The sequence below is a fragment of the Carya illinoinensis genome, chromosome 14 (genome assembly GCF_018687715.1).
Source record: "Carya illinoinensis cultivar Pawnee chromosome 14, C.illinoinensisPawnee_v1, whole genome shotgun sequence".
Taxonomy (NCBI): domain Eukaryota; kingdom Viridiplantae; phylum Streptophyta; class Magnoliopsida; order Fagales; family Juglandaceae; genus Carya; species Carya illinoinensis.
The window spans coordinates 9,040,307-9,066,187 of record NC_056765.1 but is presented as its reverse complement, the minus strand read 5'-3'; the positions used below and the strand labels follow the sequence as shown (position 1 = coordinate 9,066,187).

The 25,881-nt window shown below is 32.9% G+C and overlaps 2 protein-coding genes and 1 pseudogene across 3 annotated transcripts; 2 read left to right on the top strand and 1 right to left on the bottom strand.

Moving 5' to 3' along the window:
* The first annotated feature begins 222 nt into the window (after positions 1–222).
* Positions 223–2,346, top strand: LOC122294707 (selT-like protein). The gene is made up of 4 exons (XM_043103628.1): positions 223–501; positions 577–650; positions 1,169–1,487; positions 1,973–2,346. The coding sequence occupies exons 1-4, from the start codon at positions 319–321 to the stop codon at positions 2,081–2,083; spliced, it is 687 nt and encodes a 228-aa protein (XP_042959562.1). The 5' UTR covers positions 223–318; the 3' UTR covers positions 2,084–2,346.
* A 114-nt stretch (positions 2,347–2,460) lies between these two features.
* LOC122294706 (disease resistance protein RPV1-like) lies at positions 2,461–8,160 on the bottom strand. 2 transcript variants are annotated; one of them, XM_043103625.1, is made up of 5 exons: positions 8,010–8,160; positions 6,719–7,247; positions 5,555–6,184; positions 4,478–5,020; positions 2,461–3,368 (listed from the first exon to the last, which is right to left on the bottom strand). In XM_043103625.1, exons 1-5 carry the CDS (start codon positions 8,095–8,097, stop codon positions 2,606–2,608), a joined length of 2,553 nt encoding a protein of 850 aa, XP_042959559.1. In that variant the 5' UTR covers positions 8,098–8,160; the 3' UTR covers positions 2,461–2,605. The 2 variants fall into 2 exon arrangements, with proteins under 2 accessions (XP_042959559.1, XP_042959560.1); XM_043103626.1 differs by having other exon boundaries at positions 6,719–7,266; positions 8,010–8,131.
* Positions 8,161–18,156: 9,996 nt separating this feature from the next.
* Positions 18,157–25,257, top strand: LOC122293539 (annotated as a pseudogene).
* Positions 25,258–25,881: the final 624 nt, after the last annotated feature.

Genomic DNA, 25,881 nt, shown 5'->3' with positions numbered 1-25,881 from the left:
TGTAATTGATCAAAAAGTAAATTTTATTGAAAATAATGTTAATTTAAATTTTAAATATAAATAAATCAGTATTAATATATAGATTAATATATAATTGTGCTTGTATATAACAAAACTCTAAGAAAATAGTTAGATTCAAATAAATTCGGAAGGAGTTGGATATGATTTAAAAGGGTTTAAGATTAACCCAACTACGGCTTGGAGCCTAGCTGTCAATGAAACCAAACAGAACAGAGTCAATGCGATTGGTGTCAAGACCCACATCGCTACCCTGTCCCCCTCTCTCTGTGTCTCTCTGAGTATTGGTTGTGTTCGGCAATGGATCGGACCCATTTGCTTCTGCTAGGATTACCACTTTTCCTCCTCGTCTCTGACCTCTTAAATCTCTTCTCTCCTCCACCTCCGCCACCTAAACACTCCCACCACCATCACCACCACCACCACCACGACGGCCATGACCCACCTCCAGTTAACAAAGAAAACCTGGACTTTCCCTCTGAGGTTTTTTCTAATTGTTTTATATAGTAGGTTTAGTTTGGTTTCTCTACGATTCATTTCTTTGGATTTCTGTTGCAGAAGCCAACCGGTGTTGGAGGAATCGGTTTTGGCAACACAGTCAACATCAATTTCTGTGCTTCTTGCTCTTACAAGTAATATTAAATTTCCAACCTTTTTTTTTTTTTTCTAAGTTTTTCATTTTAATTTGGTAGTTTATTGATTAGCAGTAGTGGATATGTGCTTTTATCATAGGATTTAATTGAAGTGTTATTCTTTTATGTTGCCGATAAGAGAAAGGTGTAACTTGTAAGAACTAAAAGGAACTAGAATCTTGTGGTAAAAATGAAAAAATTACAAAGGGAATAAGGCAAACACCATGATTATCTGAAATCTAATTGTTGGCATCCGTGATTCCGATCTAAACACTTTAAACTATTATTTGGAGCTAGTTAATGTGAAGAAAGTAAAGATGTTTAGAGGAAAAAACATAGATGCATATCCATACATCCATCTATCACCAGCTGCTTTGTGAAACATGATTAGTGTTTTGAATTCTCTTAAGTTTTCGACTAGTAGCCTTGTGCTTGCATCAGGAAACTTTTAAACGTATTTCCTCCCATGTAAAAACCTCATCTATATTTCTAATATGCTGCTTTGTTTCACTCTGTAGAGGGAATGCGGTGACAATGACGAAGATGATGGAGATGGCTTTTCCTGGAATTGATGTTCTGCTTGCAAATTATCCACCGAGCTTGCCAAAGCGTCTACTGGGAAAAGTGGTTCCAGTTGTTCAGATAGGAGCTATTGCAATTGTAGTGGCCGGCGAACAGATTTTTCCAATGCTTGGATTTTTGACACCACCTCGTTGGTATTATACTTTGCGAGCAAATAAATTTGGGACCATTGCAACCTTCTGGCTTCTTGGCAATGCAGCCCAGTCTTTTCTGCAAAGCTCTGGGGCTTTCGAAGTTTACCTCAACAATGAATTGGTTAGTGACCTTTTCCCTTTGACACTCAATTTTCGTGCTGAAGCACTGGTCTATGCAAGTCCATATAGAGATTCTGGTAAATACATCATGCCTTTGATGCATTTCGAAATTTATACATAGTCCAGTCAACATTAGCATCCACCACATCCTGTACACCGAAAATCTAGGGTCTTTAACCATCCAGAATAAGCTGATTGGTCTTTACCAATTAGCTTTCTTTGAATTACTGAGCATTTTAAAACTCACATGCTATGTTATGTTTATATTCCATTTCAATCATGATGTTTTATCTTTGCTGCTTTGTGTTTGAATTTTGATCATGTTGGTCAAAACTTATGCATTTACTTTGTTCAGTTTACATTTGATATGATGTGCATACATGGGGTTTTGCCCGGATTATTGATTTCTTCTTTAGACGGCTACCTACGTTATTTTGCTCCAAGATTTTGAAGTATTCACCAATTAGGACTTTTTTGTGCATTTAGGTTTTCTCCAAACTGAAGGAAGGCAGGTTTCCAGGTGAAATTGAATTGAAAGATATCATCAGCAACAGGTTGGATAAGTCGGGAATTGTAGGTGACCTTGGAAATTTGTGATCCTAGTTCACAAGTCAGATTTAGAGGGTCAAAAATCAATTTGATTGAAGGTGCAAAATGTGTTCTGAGTCATTCGGACTTGTGATTTAGATTGTTTTTTGGCATTTTGCATAGGTCTAGATAGAATATGATGTAATAGATTGAGTTTTTACAAATCTTAGAATAGAGTTTTTCCTGTGTATTAAGATGTTATCTTGCATGTTTCTCTCATACAGAGCTTTTACTACTTAAATAATGTCTGCCTTTTGGAGCATGTTCATGAATCTTCATCTTCCGTATATGCAAGTCAAATTCTCTGGCTTCCCATTGCTCCTATAGGACATACTGTGGAATCATATGATTACACCATGACTCTGTTTGAACAAGATCTTCCCATATCTGGAATCAAAACTTGCATATATTTATCATCAACTCATCACAAGGGATCTCTCAATGAAAATATAGATACCACGTACGGAAAAGAAACCATAGAAATTCATCACTTGGATAGGATTTTTCTGTCCCCTGATACCCTAAGGGATTTCAAGTATTTTCTGGATCTCCTTGTGAAGACTCACTCTCTAAATATTCTAATACTCTTTTCCATACATCAATACTTCTTCCTTGTAGAAAAGAACCCAAAGCCTTAAGTGCTAATGGAACTCCACCAGCTTGCTCCACTGCACGAATCGAAAGCTCTAGGTAACCTTCTCTTGCATCAACCTTCCCAAAGGCATACCAATTGAAAACCTTAAAAGATTCCCAATAATTCAATTCTTCAACCTTAAATTTTCCATGCACACCGAGTCGAGTTAGCAATAGTTCATCTCTAGTTGTTGCAAGGATTCTACTTCCTGGACCAAGCCACTCAGAATTTCCAGCTAATGCATGTAGTTGTTTAATGTGATTCACGTTATCAAGAACAACAAGAACTTTTTTGCCTTGCAGACTTTCTTTAATCAAATCGATTCCTTCATGAATGCTGTCGATCTTGAAATTCTCCATTTTCAAGATATCACGAAGAAGATGTTTCTGTAAACGAACTAAACCATCAGGTTCTACTGAAATTTCTTCAATGTCCGAAAGAAAACTACTGCCTTCAAATCTATCACAGATTTGTTTATAGGTGATTTTTGCTAAGGTTGTTTTACCCATTCCAGCCTTCCCATAGATGCCCACAGCACGGACTTCGGCTGTTCCAAGCTTTAATAAATCTTTAATCTTTTTTGTGTAAGAATCTATTCCCACTAGGTTCACTTTACACAAAACATCTTCAACAACCCTCTCAATCAACTTTGCTTCGAACCTGATCATGTCAATTCAAATGAGAATTATAATAAAGAAATAAACAAAACAAAACAAAGGGGAAGAAAATGACTTATCATATCAATCATTTGTGACTGGTAGTATCTAGTCTATTAATTTTTTTTCTTATCATATCAATCATTTGTGACTGGTAGTATCTAGTCTATTAATTTTTTTTCTTCTTTAGGAAAAAAGGCATTAATTTGTTTTCACATCAAGCATTGTTTTTTTATCTTTTTTTGATCGGTACATCAAGCATTGTTATTCCTGGAAATAAAGAATAATGCTAAGTATGGCTTTTCATTTTGATTGCTCATACATTTAATTTTTGTTTTTTAAAAAAAATTTCTTTACTGATTAAAGAGGTGACTATTAGTGTATTGGTATTTTTTTATTTTTTAAAAATGTTTAAACATATTAAAAAAAATGTTTGAAATAAAAAGTAAAAAAGAAAAGAAAAGTGCAATTTGCACTAGGAGGCACACCACACCAAGTGGGCAAATTGAGGGGGCATGGTAGCACTACCCTAAAGTAAATTACATTCAATCTAAAAGACCATAGGTGAGGGCTAAGTTTTTACAAACTTAAGGACTAAGTAGAAGAGAGATAGATACATGAAGTGGGTTTTTCCAATTGGGATATATTTTCTTAAAATCTTTAACATATATAATTTTCAAAATAAGAATTTTGATCCTATTGAATCATGTCATCAATTCTTACATTAAATGAAAAAAATGTTTAGATATTTTTTTTTTTGTGAAACGTTTAATAACAAGTACAAAATAATTTGAAAAGTCATGTTAATAAATACCAAACAATCTGAAATTTTGTAATTATGGAACAATTTTATTTTCTGCAACATTTCCTTCGCTCTCATCAAGCCAACTCAGCATTTTCCTAACTACTTTAAATTTTTACAATTAGTCTTTCCTTAATTTTATTAATTTTAATTACATTGCCAACCTTTCTACTTCTCACCCATGTGGCAGCAATTTTTTCTTTCAGTCTGTTTTTGTTTCAGATTTACTTTTATATTTTGGTCTATTTTCGTCTAATATTTAAAGAAAATAATAAAGAAAAAAAAAAAAACACTAGACTTAGCATAAATACCCATTTGCATCACTTTCAAGATCCCAGCCCGAACAGTCTGCTGCTTTAGTAAGAGTTTCTCTCCACCTACGCACCCTCTCCGCATCCACTTGAGAATTGCTTTCATGCAAAACAAATGCTTTGTCAAATTCTTCAGTCTGGTATCGTACATGCGTGGGTTTCACTTTATGAAATATTGGAATAAGAGAGTGCCCTTTGGTGTTTGTACAATGCAGGATCTCCACCAGCTCGTCAAGGCACCACTCGGAATAAGCATAGCATTTGGAGAAAACTACAATGGAAATCCTTGATCTGCCAATAGCTTTGAGTAAACCGTCAGGGATGTTCTCACCTCTTTCGAGGTTTATGCTGTCTAGGAAGACACGAATTCCGGCTAGCTCCAAGGCAGATATGAGGTGACTGAGGAAGCTCTTGCGGATGTCTTCACCTCTAATCCTATCTTCACCTCTAAAACTCAAGAATACATCGTGATCCCAACTATTCGAATTAGATTTGGAGAATGATAGAGGGCTTTGACCGGTAGTGAAGTTTGATTCATGTGATCTGAGCATGTCAAAAGGAAAATAGAACAATAAAATAAGCACAGGGAAAGAAAAAGAAGAAAAACAGTTGAGAGTCTTTTACTCTTTGGCACCGAAAGGATCTTATCATCTTCATTTGAGACTATTTACAAATTGCTCACTACTATTTACAAACTATACGCTACTTTTTCACTGCCATACACAGATTATCTGCGATCACTTCAACATTCAAACTTAGCCTAATAGCTCATATCAAGCATATAAGTAATATCAAAATCATTATGAATATGGCTTAACTATCTTTCTGTATAATTTGATAACCTACACAGATGGCATGTTATTTTTATGTACTGGCGGAGTGGACATAGAATATAAATCCATCAACTTATTATTATTATTATTTATTTTCTTTTGATGGGTGGAATAGAAAACCATCAACTAATTCAACTCAAAAACTAGATTTTTTAAATCCATTTTAGATCAATTTTCACCTAAGATTTAAAAGAAAAAGAAACGACAAAAAAAATCATAAAGTGCATGAAAGTCGGCAAAATACCCAATCGCAACACTCTTGGTCAGATCCCAGCCAGAATGGTTTGCAGTTTCAGCAAGTGTTGCACCAATCATGAGCTCATGGTCATCTTCTATTCGAGGGGGAATATTGGAAGCATTCCGAACAAAATGTAGATAAGACTCCAAATCATCAACTCTATATTTTTCATTTACTTGCATTTGGCTTAGCAAATATCCATCTCTAGCAGTTGCAATGACTCTACTTCCAGGACCAAACCATTCAGAACTTCCAGCTAATACCTCCAGTTGTATCAAGTGATCCACATCATCAAGAATAACAAGAACCCTTTTATATTGAAGATTTTTCTTCATCAAAATGATTCCTTGATCAACATTAGGCACTTTTGAAATTTCTGTAATGTAGGATAAAATACTGCTCCCTTCAAATTCACCACGTACTTGGTTATAAACAGCTCTTGCTAAGGTTGTCTTGCATATGCCGGCCATTCCGTAGATGCCAACAATGTGAACATCACTTGTTCCAAGATTTAGTAAAGTTTTTATCTCTTCAGCATCAGAATCCTCTCTTCTTGGGTCCATGGCAACATTCAAGTCAATGGCCTTCAACCTGAGAACTTTAGAAACAACACTGTCGACGAGCATTGCGTCAAACCTGATCATTACATCAAAAGGAATGTAGAGAAACAACATAAGCAGAGAGAAAAAGATAGAACGACAAAAATATAAGTAATCCAGATTCCAGACCAAGACGGCAGCTTCATTTGATTTCAGTCATTTCAGACTAATATGTCATGGAAAGCAATTAAGTTGTGTTAAATTTATCAAGAATTATCATTTAGATATGTTGTTTAAATTAGTTTATTGTCCTATCCAATGGCATACAATGAAATGCCCTAATTAATTAGTTGTCTCACCAAAATTTGGTTTCAATATCATCCCCTAGATTGTATGACTTTTTATATAAAACAAGACGCCATCCTATACTTTATAATTCCAGAACCAATGTCTCTCTAAGCATTACGATCCTTGTATATATGTAGAATGGGCATGGAACAGAAAACGATCAACTATTCTAATTACTTGAAATGATATTCCGTCAATTCATTTAACTGAAAAGAAAAGGACAAAAAATAAAACTGAAAAATGCATGGAGACAAAAATAAGACCAGAGATGAAAGCATAATACCCATTTGCATTTCTGGCTTTCCAGCGAGAAAGACGTGTAACTTGTTGAAGAGCTTCCCTCCACCGCTGCACCAGTTTCGTGTCCCTCCCAAACCGATCTTCATGATTAGCAAATGCTTTAGCTAAAGGTCCAGTCTGCCATCTGACATCTGAGGGATTTATGTGATAAAATATTGGAAGAACAATGCAGCCTTTGGTTTTCTTACAGTGCAGGATCTCCACAAGCTCATCAAGGCACCACTTGGAAGAAGCATAGTTTTTGGAGAGAACCACAATGGAGATCCTTGATCCTTGAATAGCATTACGTAGTTGACTAGAGACACCCTCCCCCTTAAAAAGACCCACGTCATATAGAAAGGTGTCAATTCCGGCCCGTACCAAGGCATAGTAGATGTGATCAACGAAGGTCCTGCAGGTGTCTTCGCCCATAAAATGCAGGTATACATCGTAATCCTTATGAAATTCGGAAGATGATGGCAGGGTCGGGGCAATTGAAAAGGAGGCGCTTGTTGTCTTGGAGTTGGAATGGACTGAGAGTGGAGACAAATTCTGAGTTTTTATAGGAGGGAAAGAACCAGATAATGCACGAAATCAACATATTTCATGGAAAATGAAAAATGAACCCATTGTGAAATAATCACTAATCCCAAAAGTTTTAGTTGATGAGAAGAGGTAGACTTAATTATTTAATTTATATATTAACAATCTCACTCACATGTGAGCCAGAGTCCTCTTAAATGAGTGAGTCCAACACATGAAACATATAATTAATTGGAATAAAGTGTAAAGTTAAGATTCAAACTTAGGATCTCTACTCTAATACCATATAAAATCATCACTTATTCCAAAAACTGATGGGAAAAGGTAAATTTAATTATTTAATTTATATATTAACAACAACAAAGTTCAAAACGACACAACATGTCTGGTTGGAATGAAAATTATCCAAATTGAAGCATTTCGGTGCAGAACCCGCAACAGGATACGAACCTATATACCATACAACTCAGCCATCGGTGCCGCTCAAAGCACATATTTACTCAAAAATAAAATAGCATAAACTACGGAAATCACATTATAAATTCAAAACAAAATATCTATAAATCATCCATTTAACATAAAAGTCGAGCAATATCGAATCCAAAATTATTTAAAAAAAAAAAAAACAGCTAAGTAATTTCACTTTTATGGAGTGACCATTTTCCCGGCAAATGCGGCCACAACATAGCCAAAAATATAAATAAGCAAGATAAACCTTATCTACTTGAGGTGTGAGGACGGTGAAAGGGTACCTTCTTTGTGATCTAAGGGTGAATGGTCCCTTTTCCGCTTCCAGCTCCGTCTGGGAGTGGAGGTTTGGTCCTCTTCTCGGTGATCCATTGGGTGGGAGATTGCTCCGGTCGACAGGGACTGAGTGAGGATTTAACGAAAATTAATGGGTATTACGCTTAATAATAATAATAATAATAATATTTTATCTTTAGGAAAATGCTTGTGTCCTTAGTCATGTCCAAGTAACCGCTGGTTATAAATTTTTTTTTTAAATTTTTTTATTTAATGATTTAGGAAATGATTTTAAGTATATTGATATTTTTTTATTTTTTAAAAATATTTAAATATATTAAAAAATATGAAAAGAAAAAAAAAGTATGGTATGATCAAAATAAGCGGTGCTACTCATCTTTATATATCATCTTTATATATAAAGTGGTTATCAAATGAAAATATTGTTTTATTGTTTTCGGTTAACTTTATCAATTTTTTGTTAACTCCATTTGTCTTGTAATTATCTTGTTTGTTTTTAGAAATGAGGTAAAATAAAATAAAATTTTTTGAAATATATTAAAATGAGATGAGATTAGATGAAATATATGTTTACTTTAAAAAATGAGATGAGATTAATTTGACTTTATTATAGTTAATAATATGATAAGACTCACAAGTACTTATAGTACTTTTTATAATATTTTATTTGTTTATTTATTTACTAATAGTACAATTTCTTTTTTTAAACCATTTGGTCAATTTTTTTTGGCTGCTTCATCTGTTTATTTGTTTACAAATAGTGATTTTTTTTTAATTGAGAGAAACCACTTAGTTAATTTTTTTTTTTTGCTTCATTTGTTTATTTATTTACCAGCAATGCTTTTTTTGTTTTTTGCTAGTTACTCTTTTTTTTTTTTTACTAAGAGAAACGATTTGGTCAATTTTTTTTTTGTTGCTTCATTTATTTATTTATTTAACAATAGTGCAATTTTTTTTTGCTGCTTACTTTTTTATTTTTTTAATAAGAGAAACCATTTGGTCAATTCCTTTTTTATTTTTTGCTGCTTTATTTATTTATTTATTTATCAATTGTGCATTTTTTTTTTGTTGATTCCTTTATTGTTTTTAAAAACTATTTGGCTTTTTTTTTTTGCTGCTTCCTTTATTTATTTATTTACCAAAGGTTTAATTTTTTTTTTGCTGCTGCTTTTTTTTTTTTTTTGAGAGAAACCATTTGGTCAATTCTTTTTTTCTTTTCCTTCTTCCATTGTTTATTTATTTGCCAATAGTGCAATTTTTCTTTTTGCTGTTTTTTTTTTAAAACCATTTGGTTAATTTTTTTTCTGATTCCTTTGTTTATTTATTTACTAATGGTGTAATTTTTTTTTCTGCGTCCTTTTTTTTACTAGAGAAACTATTTGGTCAATTTGTTTTTTTGTTCTTTTTTTTTTATGCTTCCTTTGTTTATTTATTTACCAATAGTGCAATTTTTTTCCTTCTTCTCTTTTTTCTTTCTGCTTCATTTATTTATTTATTTTATGTGCAAATATTTTTTCTTTTCATCAAATATTTTGCCGCACAGTTGGTACAACTGTTACTTTTTTTACACTATATATTCATGTTAATATACTGTTTATTTACAATATGTTATTGGAGAGAGCAATATTAAAATAAGGTGAGATCTAAAAAGATGAAAACTTGAGAAGAAACTTGAGATCTTTTGAGATAAAAACTTATAAATCAAAATGTGTATTTGTTTTTGTTACTGTTTAGTAAGTGGGATGTGAATTTTAAATTTAAGATAAAATATTATATTTTAATATTATTATTATTTTAAGATATAAAAAAATTAAGAAAAAGTTGAATTATTTATTATATTTTATATAAAAATTTAAAAAAATTATAATAATAAGATGAGAATTTTAAATTTAAGATAACAAATTTTTATTACCAAACCATACCTAAAACTTTGAAAACTTTGTAAAACTTTGAAAACTTTGAGAAATTTTCAAATATTTTGATATTTGAGTGCCGTGTACTCATGTAGATGAGGTTTTATTTATCTTTTCCGTATCAACGTCGGAATATACAAGTCTTTGTAATCTCTCTATCTTTTTTTTTTTATATTCCAAGTGAGTACCGTGTAGTATCGTATGATGAGATTTTATTTGTCTTTTATGGGTCAAGAATGTCAAAAATCTCTCTACTCTCTCAATTTTTTTTTTTAACCTTTTATCTTTATTTAGTATCCATTTATATTTATAAAAGAAAGAAATAAATAAATAAATAAACATACTACAAAAAAAGATAAGAAGATAAAAACAATCCTAAGGTATGTAATATCTACATATATATAATATTATATATTTAATTTTAAATCAAAATATAATTTAACTACATATATACGTATATTAACTATTGTGACATTTGACTATAATATATCTATTAAAAATATTATATTTTATTAACTTATTTTTATCTAAAAATATTTTTTAAAATTATTTATTATGCATTAAATTATATATTAATTAATTATTTTTATAAAAAATGATATCCCCTTTTATTAAAAATTTTATGTCATTCAACTGGAAAATCGTACTTTCCACGTTACTATGCTAGTATTTAATTTATTTATAAGGTTGGTGAAGTGCGAGCCAGCTAAGCGTGCTTCGCTTTTCAGCCCTCTGTCTTGACGAGAGCTGCAGTTGACCTTGACCCAGATTGCCTCGAGTCATTTTTCAAATTACCTTCATGTTTGGTTTTGAATTTGAGATTAAAAATTATTTTCAAAGGTTTTTTTTTTAAGGAAAAGTGATAAAATTATAAAAAAAAATTTAAAAAAAATTTACAAATTAATATAATTTAACTTAAAACGTCACGATACTTCCGTTTAAAAATTTAATTTTATGAGATTTGTATGTAATGAAAGTATTTTCTTTTTTAAATAAAAATAATTTGTCTAATAAATTTATAAAAAAAATGATAAACCCACTTTTTTAGCAATCTTCAAATCCTTCAATTTGGTCATTAAAATTTTTTATCTCAAACATAAAATTTTTATCTCATCATTACAATTTTTTCAAATCTCTATACAAAATATAATAAACAATTTAACTTTTTCTAATTTCAAAATAATAATAATATAATAATATTTTAATATTTCATCTTAAAACTCAAAATTCTCCTATGAGAAATCTAAGTGACCAAGCAGAAAAGTTTCAATCTTTAAACTAATTCTTATTTATTAAAATAACAAGAGAAATCCTGGGGACCGGTCCGGCTGTTAAAACCAAAATAACAGCCCTCCAATAACCATGCGCCACGTAAGAGGTTTATTGGGCAAAATTTGCATTTGCAGACACCCGATCAGAGGACTCTTCCCTCTCTCACTCCTTATTCCCTTTCTCCCTTGCTCTTTCCACTCAATCCCTGAAGCTCTCGACCTCCTCATCCCGCACGGCATTGGACCCAGACGGTGGTAGAGCTCGATTCAGACGATGACGAAGACCCAGACAGTAATCTCTCTCAATAATCTTTTTCAGTGTTTGCTTTTTTAAATTTCTCTATCGGCTCTCTCTCGATAATCTTTCTCAGTTTTTGAGTTTTGAAATTTATCTCTAAGTTTTGTTAATGTCATGATTGTCTCTCGATGATTTTGTTATCTTCTCATTACCAATGATTTCTCTTCTTAATCTCATGTCTATGACTTCGATGTATCAATTTGAGGGATGGACATAAAGCCCTAATTAGAACGACAATGGAGTTTCTTACCGGATCAAAAGAAAAAAAAAAAAAAAAACAACAACTCTTGATCCTCATTCTAGCCTCTAGTCAGTAGGATAAGGGCAGTGGAAAATAACTGGGTGTTTGAGAATGGTTTGTTGTAAGAAATTTAGTAGTTCATTAGGGGTTTCTTTATTTGAAATTTCTTTGTCCGTGTGGGTCAGGTGGTCTGAAAAAATGGAGATGTCGACGTCGGACTGAGATGGTGGCGGTGAAACTAAGCTTTATTGGGCGGCAAGGATTGATGGTTGTGCAAAGCGATGCTGAGCTTGGAGCGAAGACGGAATGAACCTGAGAGAGAATGCAAATGCTAATTTCTGTGTGGTGCTTCTAGTGATCATGTGTGGTGAGGTGTAAAATATTTATGATGTTTTAACTTACGTGTCGCCTTGTGAATGGCAGGCTGCTTTTCAAGCTTTGACAGACGGACCGCTCCACAGCGCCTCGCAAATAACAAATTCTATAAATGGAGCCAATTCTTGAGTATATATCGTTTGGCAACTAAACTTGAATAATTATAATTATTCTTTTCCAAAATTTTTGAATTTTTCAATAAAAAAAGTCAATAAAAAATTAGTTTTTTATTTAAGAAAACATAAAAATTTAGAGAACAAATTTTAAAAGAAATCATTTGTATTCAATTCCATCAAAAAATTGAATAATTATAAAATGATATACTAAATATAATTTTCCATAATAAACAGCATCACAGATAGAAATGAAATAAGAATTCAATTTGACAATAGCAATTTTTTTATCAATACTTACAACAAATTTTATTATTAGTTAATATGTGACGCCCCCAAATCCCCACGCCCGAACACGGAGAAATCGAGAGGTCCGGATGGTGACAACCCGGGTCACCACCCTATCGTCGGGTGCCAAGTGTGTGCAAAGGCAACAAATGTGCACGAAAGAACACGCAGCGGATAACGAAAGTCATAACTAAGTACCAGAATTTTTCTTAACGTAATACAAGCTGTTTAAAACGTACATAGATAAAATATTACAAAACACAAATACAGTTTTAAACAAATATAAGACATAGCATCAGCAACCCGGCGGAGCCGCATCCTCGGGCTCAGCCTCCTCCTCTTCGTCCTCTAACTCTGCACCAAAAGCTACGGAACCAAAAATGGTACCGCAGGTAAGTAAAACCCAAACACTACCAGATAAAAACACATAAAACTCAAACAAGATGCATGAAACATGCCCAATGCACAAAGCCCATAAAACACCAGTTTTCCACACACGCCAAAAACCCATTTGGCCCAAAAACACACAACCTTTCTAACTAACACGCCAAAAGTCACATTTGGCCCAATATCTCCCCAAAAGTCCATTTGGCCCAATACCACGCCAAAAGTCCCATTTGGTCTCTCAAACCATTATCCAATTTTAACCGCGTGCACCATGACCTCCCCTAGGGGTCATCCGCACACCCTAGCTCCAATGCCACACCGCAGAGTACCACCGCGCGTGTGACACCTAACAAGCGATGCCCAGTTCCGCGCCCCGCGCGTGCATAGCCAAGCATCCTCTAGCCCTCACCAGCGAAGGGCCACGGAGTCGGTGCGTAGGACGATGCCCGGTTCTGCGCCCGGCGCGTTCGTAGCCAAGCAACCCCTAGCCCCCGCTCCCGTCGTCTAGCGACAACTCAGGGGACATCACTCAGTTTATTCCGCTCCCGAGTGACCAGAGGAGCTCCACCGGGATAATACCCCATCCCGGCTTGGGGTCGTGATACACACGCACCCGTAAACCACTCACGCCAATACACAGGCTTTTCACACAATTCCACGAACACACGTGCATGCACCATGCAATGCCATAACAATGCATAATAAAATAATCAAACAACATAAAACAATTAAACAGACAACTCCGTCCTCCATCCATCCGACCCCCGAAACTCCTCGGACTCAGTCCGGAATCAACAACCAACAACAATAAATAAATTGTATGAGCGATATATATTTAAATCTGAAAATAGGGTTTGGAAAATACTTACAGCGCTATATGGCAATTTTAGAAAACACGCGGCGTTGCAAACGGCGCCGGAAAAGTAACGTCACAATGAAAATTCACTGTGGCCGTGGGTTGTGAAAAACCCACTTTTGAACGGGGACAAACTAGGACACGAAATTGATAGGGAATGGTCTAGGGATGGTTGTGAAGCTATTGGAAGTGATGAACGGCCGTGGGTGGCGGCAGAATCGTCGGAAATGACCAGAAAGTGCAAATCGGAAACTAAGCTCGTAGGAGCTGTTCTGGTGGTCGTTGGAGGCCGGAAATGGGTGGGTTAGGACGGCAAGAGACCGGTGATGAAGTGGTGAAGAAATGGTGGCCGGAGGTGGAGCGACGGCGGCGGATCGGAGCAAAATCCGTGGAGGCTTTGGAGAGCTTTTCCGGCCAAACGGCCGGCCGGTTGGGGGTGGGCTTTGGAGGGGTGGTGCGCCGGAGGGAGGGGAAGAAAATGGGACCGGTGGCGAGCCGAGTGGTGGCCGGACGGCAGTGGGCCGGTAGAGAGAAGGTATCGGCGTGAGGGAGAGGGAGGAGAGAGAGAGAGAGCCGATCGGGGGGGTTCGGACGCGGGAGCAGGAAGGAAAAAGAAAAAGAAGAAAAAAAGAAAAAGAAAAGAAAAAGAAAAGAAGGGAAAAAGAAAAAAGAAAAAAGAGAAAAAGGAAAAAAAAGATGCAAAAAGAAATGAGGTCCAATCCTCACTCCGGGAAAACAGAACAAACCGCCGAAAATGGATTAAAAACCACAAAACAACTTAAAGAAATAAAACACAACATCAAATAAATTAAAAACCAATTTTAAAACCAAATAAATTAAAATAAATAACTGATATATTAATTAAAATAAAAACAATTATTTCAGCGAAAATACACTCAAAAGCGGGTCATCACAATATAGTTATTTAGAAATGTATAAAATATGATGATTTGATTCTTATAATCTTACGATTATTTTATAACCATTTTACAACTAACTAATAATTTTATAATAGTAAAATTTATGTTTAATAAAATGACGTGATTTTATTACTTACTTAAAAATAATTTATAAAATAATTATAAAATATGTCTGAGGAAGACAAAAGGAAGGGACGTCACACGTCCAGGAGTTTAGAAAAACGACATAATTAATTGAGCTTATTTTTCAGGAGCTTAGAAAAACGACATGTGCCGTCCAGTTATGATATTCTTATGTTGGGTAGAATTCCTGGATCTAGCAATGATTTAACATGATTTAACCATGATCAAGCCGTCCGAATTTGAGGATTTTAATTTAGAGGCCGATAGATATATTAAGTACGTTTTATATTATTATTATTTTTTTAATTTTATTATTTATACAAATAATAATAAATACTCTAAGATTCAATTAGGGATGGTGGTACATTTAACGAGAAAAATTTACCGATAAGCGTTATGTTTGTTTTTCTTATTTTAGTTTTTTTAAAACCATTTTTGGATGTATTTAAAAAAAATATATTAAAAAGTAAACACACAAATACTTTAAGAAAAGAGCAGTGGTGCTCTGCTAGTACACTTTTAATTTTTTTTTTATATTTTTAAAATATATTTAAGTATTTTAAAAAAATAAAAAATATATTAATATATTTAAAATAAATTTTTTAATCATTAAATAAAAAAATTATTTTGATAAGCGATCAATTAGAACGATAATAATGGAAAGTATAGTAGATTTATTCTTTAAAAAATATGATGACGGGTATATTTTATTGGCACACTTTCTTGGTAATCATTTTTGTTCGTTCGTTTAGTGTGTCTTTTTCTGACACAATTAAAGCCCTCAAGATTATACAAAATATTGAGGGAATTTTTTTTTTATTAATTTCGGATAAAAGTCCAAAAAGTTAAGGGTGCCCCCCTCCCGGCCTCCCCGCACCGAGGAGGGGGTTGTTTTCCCCTCAGCCCCCCGCCATCGGGATGTGGGGGCGAGGTGTAGGGTGGATATCTAATCCACTCAGTCTCATTTCTACTTTAAATATGGTTATATTTTATTATATTTAAAAATTATTTTTAGATTTAAAAGTGATTAAAAATATATTTTTAGATTCAAATTGTAAATTTAAATTTTGTAAATATGACTATAATTTAAAAAGATATAATTTTTAAATTTACTACTACATCTTTTATGTAAGTTATAGTGTAGTAATTTTTAAACTATATAATTTTTAAATTTGCTAGTGCATACTTTATGAACAAGTTTAACAAATTGTAATATATATTTATATTTACCTATATAAACATATATTTATGTTTTTGTATATATATAAATATTTATGTTTATATACCTATGTATATACCTCGCCCCGCCCCCACCCATGCCAGGCGGTGTTGCTTGCCCCGCCATGCGGGAGAGGAGCGAACGCTGTGTAGAGCGCCGCTGCCCACCCTTACAAAAAGTATTAACAGGGTTAAAAACTTAAAACCATATGGTTTAGCCTCTGTTTGGATGGTGGAGTATTTTCAGTATATTCTATTATTTTTTATTATTTTATCATTATTTTTTATTTATTTTTTATTAATATTCACTATCATTTAATATTTTATCATTATTTTTTTATTACTGTTTTTTTACTATTTACAGAATATCTGAGATCATCTCACTATTCAAACATAATCTTAAAGTAAGTGTGGGCAAAAGCTCTGACCACTCTAACTCCGTTCAAGTTTTGACGTCACTCTAACCCTGACAGAGTCGAAGTTTTCAAAAATCGGAGTTGGTGTCAGAGTTAGTTCAGCTCCTTTGCTTCAAGTTTGGAGTCGGAGTTGGGAGTCCACGTGGGCTCTGAATTCCGACTCCAAACTCCCAACACTACTTTAAAAAAAAATTGGTCTAACTAAAACGACACTGTTATGTTTTTGGAACGAAGTTATTTTATTTACAAAGGTCCAAAATGCAGGATCCCTACATTTCGTTCTCACTTAATTGAAGAGTTATTCTTTTATGTTGCCAATAAGAGAGACGCGTAACTTGTAAGAACTAAAACGAACTAGAATCTTGTGGTAATTATGAAGAAATTACAAAGCGAAAAAGGCAAACACCATGATTATCTGAAACATAATTGTCGGTGTAGATGCCAGATTTTGGCTAGAACTAGGTGACTTAGTTGATAAGTTTGGATATGACTAAGTGATTAAAATAATAAGGTTTATCCTATCATTGTATTTGTAATTTTGGATGAATGTAAAATAATTATTAACTTTATCTAGAAGTTTTAAAGGTTATTTAGATAAGTCATTTATGTAAAATTCGAGTCCATAAGGATCCGCACTTATTCAAAATAGAAGTTGAACAAAAATTAGTTACTGCAGAGTTAGCAATCCATTAGGAGACGTCTTCACGACAGATTCTATCCGTCAACAGAGTTCTACTAAAACTAGAACTCTTTCTAGATTGTTTATTTAAGGGATCCTATTGGTTATGATTGGCAGAGATTCAGATCTAGATATTTTCTAGAGTATTTTCTAGTGCATATTTTGGTGAAAAAATTCTTTCTCTCTCTCTTTAAGTGTGATTGTAGTCCAAATTTGGAGAATCGTTGATTAGATTTTAGCTACTGGAGTTCCAGAATGAAGGGCAATATTAGAAGATTGCTAGATGCTCTAGCTGCTACTGCGGTAGAAGATAAACGGGTCATTTGTATGGGCAAGTAAGAGAGTTAAGTTGCAAAGGTTTTGTAATTGATGATTACTTGTAATTGATTCTCAAATAATAAGATTGATTTTCTTGAGTTTGGTTGCCCCATAGAGTTTTACCTTTAAAAAGTTCTTTAAATGGTTTTCTTTCATAACCAATCGTAGTGTTATGCAAGTTTGTTTATTTACTTTAAGTATTTGATTTATTAATTAATCATAATATTGAGATCTAACCGATTTGTTCAAGTAAATTGGTAAACAATTTCGTGGATTCACAAGGGTATGTTGGGAATTTTAATTTGCATCAGAGTGTAGTTTACTCATCCGAGTGTGATCCGTGCCCTTATAGATTATATCGTCATCGTTATATGTCCCGCCACACTTTGATGGGGAAAACTATGCCTATTAGAAAGTTTGTATAAGGACTTTCTTCAAGTTTTTGGATGAATGTGTGTGACATGCAATTGAACGGGAATGGACTAAGCTCGAGACATCTCTTGATGCTTGGACTAGAGATGAGATCACTAATTGCAATTAGAATAGCAAAGAACTTAATGCTATTTTCATAGCGGCATCCCTTGAAAAATTTAAAAGAATATCCATATGTGAGATTGCTAAAGAAGATTGAGATATTTTGGAGGTTACACATGAAGGCATAAAAATAGTAAAAAATGTGAAATTGCAGATGCTAATATCAAAATTTGAAGATATTAAAATGCTTGAAGATGACTGTTTTAATGATTTTTATGCTAAACTGAATGATATTGTGAATTCCAAGTTTAATCTCAGCGAGAAGGTGGGGGGGGATTCAAAGGTCGTGAGAAAGATTCTTAGGTTTCTACCAGAAAGATTTCTCCCAAAAGTTATAGCCATTGAGGAAAGCAAAGATTTGGATGCAATAAAGGTTGAAGAGCTGATCGATTCTTTACAAACATATGAATTCTCGTTTCCTCAAACAAGAAAAGGTAAGTCTATTGCTTTAAAAATAGTAAAAGATGATTAAGATGATTTTTCTGATAAAAAAATTTGAACGATGAGGATATAGATCTCATTGCAAGGAAATTCAAAAAATTCTTGTTTACCAAGAAAGCTAATGGAAAGCAAAAAATAAGGTTAGGAATTTTTCGCAAAAAAAAACAAAAAGAAAAAAAGAAAATCTGAAAATTGAAATAAAGATAAATATGAGAAAAATAACAAAGTTAAGTGTCATAAATGTTCTGGTTATGATCATATAAGAATTGAATGTCCAAATTTCAATAAAAATAAAGAAAAAGTATCGAATGTCACATTTAGTGATAGTTCTGATTTTGAAAGTTCAAACTCATTTTTTGATAATGAAAAATATTTTATGGCTTTTTCTACTATTGTGAATGATTTTTCTAAGGTTGCACTAACAAAAGCTGAAAGTGAATGTGATTGTAGTGATTTGGGTGTAGCACTTGTTGAAACTGATCAGGAATTGAGTGTACAAGAAGCATATAATGATGTGTGTGAAGAAGTGGTCAAATTAAAGAAACTCAACAAGAAGTTATTCAATAGACTTACTACTGTGGAGAATAAGAAAAATAATCTCTCTAAGGCATTAAAAATTTCTAGTGTTGAAGTATCAAGATTAAATGATCAAAAGGCTCCATTAGAAAAAAGAATTTGAAAAGTTTCAGGAGTGCAAGCAAAAAACAGTAACACAGAAATTAGAAGAGATGTTGAGTTTTCATAAGATGAGTGGTGATACAATTGGCTTAGGATATACGACTTTCAAAGGGAAAGAAAAACTAGGCTCATCATCCGCTGCCATTACATCTAAATGTATTGTTTTTGTTAAAGGAAGTTAAGATAAAAATGTTCAAAATCATGCTTTATCTAAGCTGGTTTATTAAAAAAAAAAAATTGCATGGTAAATCAATCACAATAATGATGAAAAAAGGTAAATATGATGGTAAATTTATTTTTACTTGTCATAATTGTGGAGTTGTTGGTCATATAAGACCTTGTTGCTTGAACTTATATCAAGTGCATTGAAGGTGAAAGAAACTTAAAAAGGAAAATGAAGAGTTTAGAGAATCAAGTCGATGATGAGTCAACAAATCAATTTCATAAGTTTCAAATTTGGTGAACTGGCAGATTTTTGCTTTAAAAATAAAGAAAAAATTATTCAAAATGATGTTGATGAAAAGAATAGACTAAAATTTAAAACAAAGTGGATGGTTAAAGAAGATGCCATGTCACAATAATAGGACCACTTACACTTTCTTACATTTCTTATATTATTGCATTAGTCCAGGACATGCATTTTTGTTTTGTTTTATGTTTCTATTTTTTAGTTTAAAATGCACTATTTCTCTGGTTTGCTTCAAAGTGTTTTTAAAGGAAAGTGAATACTTGATATGTCAATGTTTGAGCATTTGTGCTCTCACATAGTAAATTATTGAACTTATAAATATCTCTATTTTGTGCAGTTTACTTTGTGTATACTAACCCTAGGGGTTATATTGGCAAAGTTCATTTACAAAACACTATGAAGAACTTATATGTATACATAGTGTAATCAAGCTTATATTGGTTATTGAGATGCTCAACATAGATAGAGTCCATGCCTCGAATTGACTAATACTCGTTGACCCTATTACAATAATAAAGAGATCTCTTCTTGCCAAACACAAATATTTGATCCATATAGAAGAAATCAGTGTTAAATTATTGTGGAAAAAGATAAACATCCTACATGAATCTATCCCTTAAGTCCTTATAGAAAGAATCGCTGTTCTAATAATTGTGGAAAAAGTTGAGCAACAAAAATGGACAAATAAAAAGGTTGTGCAAACAAGTGTTTGCAGGAGATACTCATGTATTTAGGCCCTAGCATATACTCATGAATATCTCTTGGGTGTATCTACAAAGAATATACTCATGAATATATTGAAAGAGAGAAAGAAAGAAAAAGTTATTGCTCTATAAAAGTTTGCTCACTCACACACTTACATGAACTTTAAAATTGATGATTTTATAAGGAGTGAACATTTATAGTGATTGTTGCAAACAAGAGGATATACTCTATTGAAATTATTTTATGAGTGACACTATGTTTGAACTAAGATGCTTCTAGGCATGTTACTTGCCTCGCTGTTTATATATAAAAGAAAAAGATTATTTTTATTTTTTTCTATTTTTTTAAATTTTTTTTCCTTTACTTATCAATTTTATGCAAAATAAATAAAATGATAAAATAGGTTTTTCAGAGTGTTGGGTATTAGTCTAAGTCTGGTACTTGGTTTATGATATATTGATATAAGTCCCAGTTGGACTCTGTGGCTCAAGGCACACGCATGGTCCGTAGTCACTTAAGTGACTTAAGTCACAACATACAGACCCAACCCCCCTTCCTGATATTATTTCCCATTATCTTGTGATAACACAGCCTACGACACCCTCTCATCCCTTTATCCTTGAGTCCTACTTGCATTGCTCAATCGATTACGTCTTTCTTGTGATAAAGCAACAATTCTGAGTATCTTGATTCACTAATCCGTCATGGTAAGGCTTAAATTTTATTTGAATCCCTCTCTCTCTCTCTCTCTCTCTCTCTCTCTCTCTCTCTCTCTCTCTTTCAAGTTCTAGGGTTCAGCGCATGCATATATGGAGATTGGGATTTTGGTTGTTGTTTTGTGATGTTGGGGCTTAAATATATTGGATACTTGAATATTTGTTCATATGAGATTTTTTTATGCATGTATTGAGGATGAGTTTTGGTGTGTTATGTGATTATACATTTCAGTTCTAACCCAGTTTACACCAAGTGTTTGTGTTTATTTCTCAACCAAGTCATACTACTTATTTGTGCATATTTGTTGTGGTTATCTTACCCATATATCTAGAACATAAGTGTGATTGGTCCATGTAGAAAGACTATTCCGAATGGTTCATCATGTCATGCATTTCATTGGAAATTCACGTATGACAACTATCATTGGAAATACAACAAGTGTTTGTTTTTATGTCTCAATCAAACTACTTCATTCATTTTGTCATGACTTTACTTGCATTCATGCTCATACATTAGGTGCATTTAATTCATAAAAAGTTGAGACACATGAGAGTTGTTCATCATGTCTTTCTTAGTGTCTTCATCTCGGCACACATAAGTAATATTTATTCTTTTATGAGTTTTGTTAGATTAGTGACAAAAATGAGGAGTAGTGAGAGAAGATAACTTTGATTTATTTTGGTATTGTGAAATTTAGGAGCAGTTTGTGTTAGTGTGTTTTTTAGAGGGAGTTTAATGAATTTGCTTGAGGGGAGTGATTGAGCTGAAATATTACATATTTTTATACATTTAGAATCAATATATTTTAATTCTTTCATTACATTATTATTGATTTTAGATGAAAAAATAATTAAGATGTATAAATCTGTTTTGTGATTTAAATTGATAAATAGCATGATTTTTGCTTAATATTATAATTTGTGATTTAATTGGACAATGTTCCTTTACATGCATAATATATTTTTAATATTCTATTCTTTATTTTTATTTTATTTTATTTCTAATTTTTATTTTTACATAGGCTAAGAAATGGAGAGCTTTTTACTTATAAAAAGGAATGCACTTTTGGTATTAATGAATTGATCATACTTTTTCTGTAGGACTTTTGACTTGGGGATTTTAATTGCCTTTTGACTTGGGAACTTGAAGACCTATAGGGAACACTTAATTTCTCTAGACTTGGAAAGCCACACGCAACTATATATATGGACTTTTGACTTATGACACACCTTTTCTCTTTTTTTTTTGAGATAAAACACACCTTTTCTCTAGATTGAAGAGTACCGCACGGAAGGATTTGGAGATTGAGACTTTGACTTGGCAACACATTTTATTTTCCCATTAGACAATTTCACTCCACATGACCTGGGATGGAATACAATATTCTTCTCCTGGGGTTTTATTGCCGCACGACAAACAATTTTTCTCTAGGAGCATTTTATTCATTTCAGCGCCGCAAACCTTTTTCCAGTTTCATTCAGCCGCAGATAATTTTATTTGATTGAGCATTTGAGCGCCGTGTACACAATTTCTCTCTTGGGCACTCACTCACACTGCAACAGCGCCGTTGAAGAACTCATTGAGGGGTCCAATTGCTGCTACAGTCTAGCCTCCTCCACTGCTTTCAATTTCTATCTCCATTTATTTGGCTTGATCTTTTTATTTCTTACTTTTTATTTAATTGCAATTTGAAACTTATAGTATATTCTTGATATTTTTGACTTAAAAGTCGGGCATTTTATTTGCTGTTTATTTTATTTTATGTCAATTATTTTTTTTATTTTTTTAAACTTCTATGAAATATGCATTATAATTACATTTTAGATTAATTTCAGTTTATTATTTAATTTTTAGATTAATAAAAATTGTTTAGCGTAGTTGAATCTTTAATTGTTAATTTCAATTTGTTAGTCTTTTATGTTCCATTTCGACATTAAAAAAAATTCAAAATTATGAATTAGTCTATGATTAGTGCACTTTTTATTTTCATTACACTCTTCCATTTATTGTACATATCACCACTTTTGTTTGTGAAACTTTTTACCATTTTATACGAGTTTAGATTTAAACAACTTTTTCCGAGGAGACTATCTAGGAATTTTTATTCCTAATTATTACACGACATCCTCCTGTACTTGGGATAGCCTTTGTGCTACTCATTTTTTAGTGAGTCAGGGAGTTGAATGAATTTGCTGCTGAAATGAATTTATTGAGGGGGAGAAAATTTACTTTTGCTGGACATAAATTTGATGTTAGATTAGAACACGCTTAGACTTTGAATTAGATTTTAAATCTTGTGAGTTTTGATAGTACTAATCTTAGTCATTGTTCTATATCATTATTTTTTATTCTTGATTATATTGCTTGGAATTTCTACTCGATTTCCTAGTCTGCTGGTTTTATTTTGACAGGTTTATATTACATTCATCAAAGTTGATTTCGTCACAAATTCTCCAAAGGGGGAGATTGTAATGCAAGATTTTGGCTAGGACTGGATGACTAAAATGATAAGTTTTATCCTATCAGTGTGTTTGTAATTTTAGATGAATGTAAAATAATTATTGACTTTATCTAGAACAATATTGAGTTTATTTAGAAGTTTCAGAGGTTGTTTAGATAAGACATTTATATGAAATTCGAGTCCATGAGGATCTGCACTTATCCAGACAGAAGCTGAATAGAAATTAGTTACTACATAAAAGAGTTATCTCGAAATTTCAGCAATCTATCATGAGACATTTTCACGACAGATTCCATCCGTCAGCAAAGTCCTACTGAAACTAAAACTCTTTCCAGATTGTTTATTTAAGGGATCCTACTAGTTAGGATCGGCAGAGATTCGGATCTAGATATTTTCTAGAGCACTATCTAGTGCATATTTTGGTGAAAAAAATTCCTTAACAGATTTTCATATTTTTTTTTTATTTCTATTCAATTAACAAATTCCTTAACAAATTCCTTAATCAATTAAAATCACAACTTTGATTTATCCTTATTAATCATTTTTTCATTTAAAACCAATAATAATGTCATGATGAATTTAAAATACATTGGTTTTAAATAGCTAAAATATGCAATATCTCAGCTCAATCAGCTAGTTAATGTGAAAAAAGTAAAGATGTTTAGAGGAAAAACATAGATGCATATCCATAGCATCCATCTATCACCAACTGTTTTGGGAAACATGATTAGTCTTTTGAATGCTTTTGAAGTTTTCGACTAGTAGCCTTGTGCTTGCATCAGGAAACTTTTAATGTATTTCCTCCCATGTAAAAACCCCATCTGTATTTCTAATATGCTGCTTTGTTTCACTCTGTAGAGGGAATGCGATGATAATGAAGAAGATGATGGAAATGGCTTTTCTTGGAATTGATGTTCTACTTGCAAATTATCCACCAAGCTTGCCAAAGCGTCTACTGGGAAAAATGGTTCCCGTTGTTCATATAGGAGCTATTGTAATTGTAGTGGCCGGCGAACAGATTTTTCCAATGCTTGGATTTGTGACACCACCTCGTTGGTATTATACTTTGCGAGCAAATAAATTTGGGACCATTGCAACCTTCTAGCTTCTTGGCAATGCAGCCCAATCTTTTCTGCAAAGCTCTGGGGTTTTTGAAGTTTACCTCAACAATGAATTGGTTAATGACCTTTTCTCTTTGACATTCAATTTTCGTGCCAAAGCACTGGTCTATGCAAGTCCATATAGAGATTATGGTAAATACATCATGCCTTTGATGCATTTTGAAATGTATACATAGTTCAGTCAACAGTAGCATCCACCATATCCTGTACACCAGAAATCTAGGGTCTTTAACCATCCAGAACAAGCTAATTGGTCTTTACAATTAGCTCTCTTTGAATTACTGAGCATTTTAAAACTCACAAGCTGGGTTATGTTTATACTCCATTTCAGTCATGATGTTTTATCTTTGCTACTTTGTGTTTGAATTTTGATCATGTTGGTCAAAATTTATGCATTTACTTTGTTCAGTTTACATGTGATAGGATGTGCATACATGGGGGTTTGCCCCAATTATTGATTTCTTCTTTAGACGGCTACCTACATTATTGGGCTCCAAGATTTTGAAGTGCTCACCAATTAGGACTTTTTTGTGCATTTAGGTTTTCTCCAAACTGAAGGAAGGCAGGTTTCCAGGTGAAATTGAATTGAAAGATATCATCAGCAACAGGATGGATAAGTCGGGAATTGTAGGTGGCCTCGAAAATTCATGGTCCTAGTTCACAAGCCAGATTTAGAGGGTAAAAAATCAATATGATTGATGGTGCAAAATGTGTTATGAGTCATCGGACTTGTGATTTAGATTGTTTTTTGCATAGGTCTGGATAGCATATGAAGTAATAGATTGGGTTTGTACAAATCTTAGAATAGAGTTTTTCCTGTGTATTAAGATGTTATCTTGCATGTTTCTCTCATACATAGCTTTTACTACTTAAATAATGTTGGCCTTTTGGAGAATGTTCATAAATCTTCATCTTCAATGTATGCAAGTGAAATTATCTGGCTTCCCATTGCTCCTAGAGGACATACTGTGGAATCATGATTACACCATGACTTTGTTTGAACAAGCTCTTCCCATGTCTGGAATCAAAACTTTAATATATTTATTATCAAATCATCACAAGGGATCTCTCAATGAAAATACAAATACCACCTACGGAAAAGAAACCACAGAGATTCATCACTTGGATAAGATTTTTCTTTGTCCTCTAATCTTTAAAAAACACCTGCAATATTAAAGAATATGTTCTTTGACTGATACCCCAAGGGATTTCAAGTATTTTTTGGATCTCTTTATGACAAATTTTTCCCTAAATATTCTAATACACTTTTCCATTCATCAATACTTTTTTTTTTCCTCTAATTAAGCTTGTATAATA

Bases quoted from the DNA above. Each gene is read 5' to 3' on its own strand.
- LOC122294707 (XM_043103628.1), top strand. From the start codon at position 319: ATGGATCGGACCCATTTGCTTCTGCTAGGATTACCACTTTTCCTCCTC. The intron at 651-1,168 runs GTAATATTAAAT...TTCACTCTGTAG, and splicing joins TGTGCTTCTTGCTCTTACAA to AGGGAATGCGGTGACAATGA. The intron at 1,488-1,972 runs GTTAGTGACCTT...TTGTGCATTTAG, and splicing joins TTTACCTCAACAATGAATTG to GTTTTCTCCAAACTGAAGGA.
- LOC122294706 (XM_043103625.1), bottom strand. From the start codon at position 8,097: ATGGATCACCGAGAAGAGGACCAAACCTCCACTCCCAGACGGAGCTGG. The intron at 7,248-8,009 runs GTACCCTTTCAC...CTCCACTCTCAG, and splicing joins ACCCTTAGATCACAAAGAAG to TCCATTCCAACTCCAAGACA. The intron at 3,369-4,477 runs GTATTTATGCTA...TGACATGATCAG, and splicing joins CTTGAAAGTGATGCAAATGG to GTTCGAAGCAAAGTTGATTG.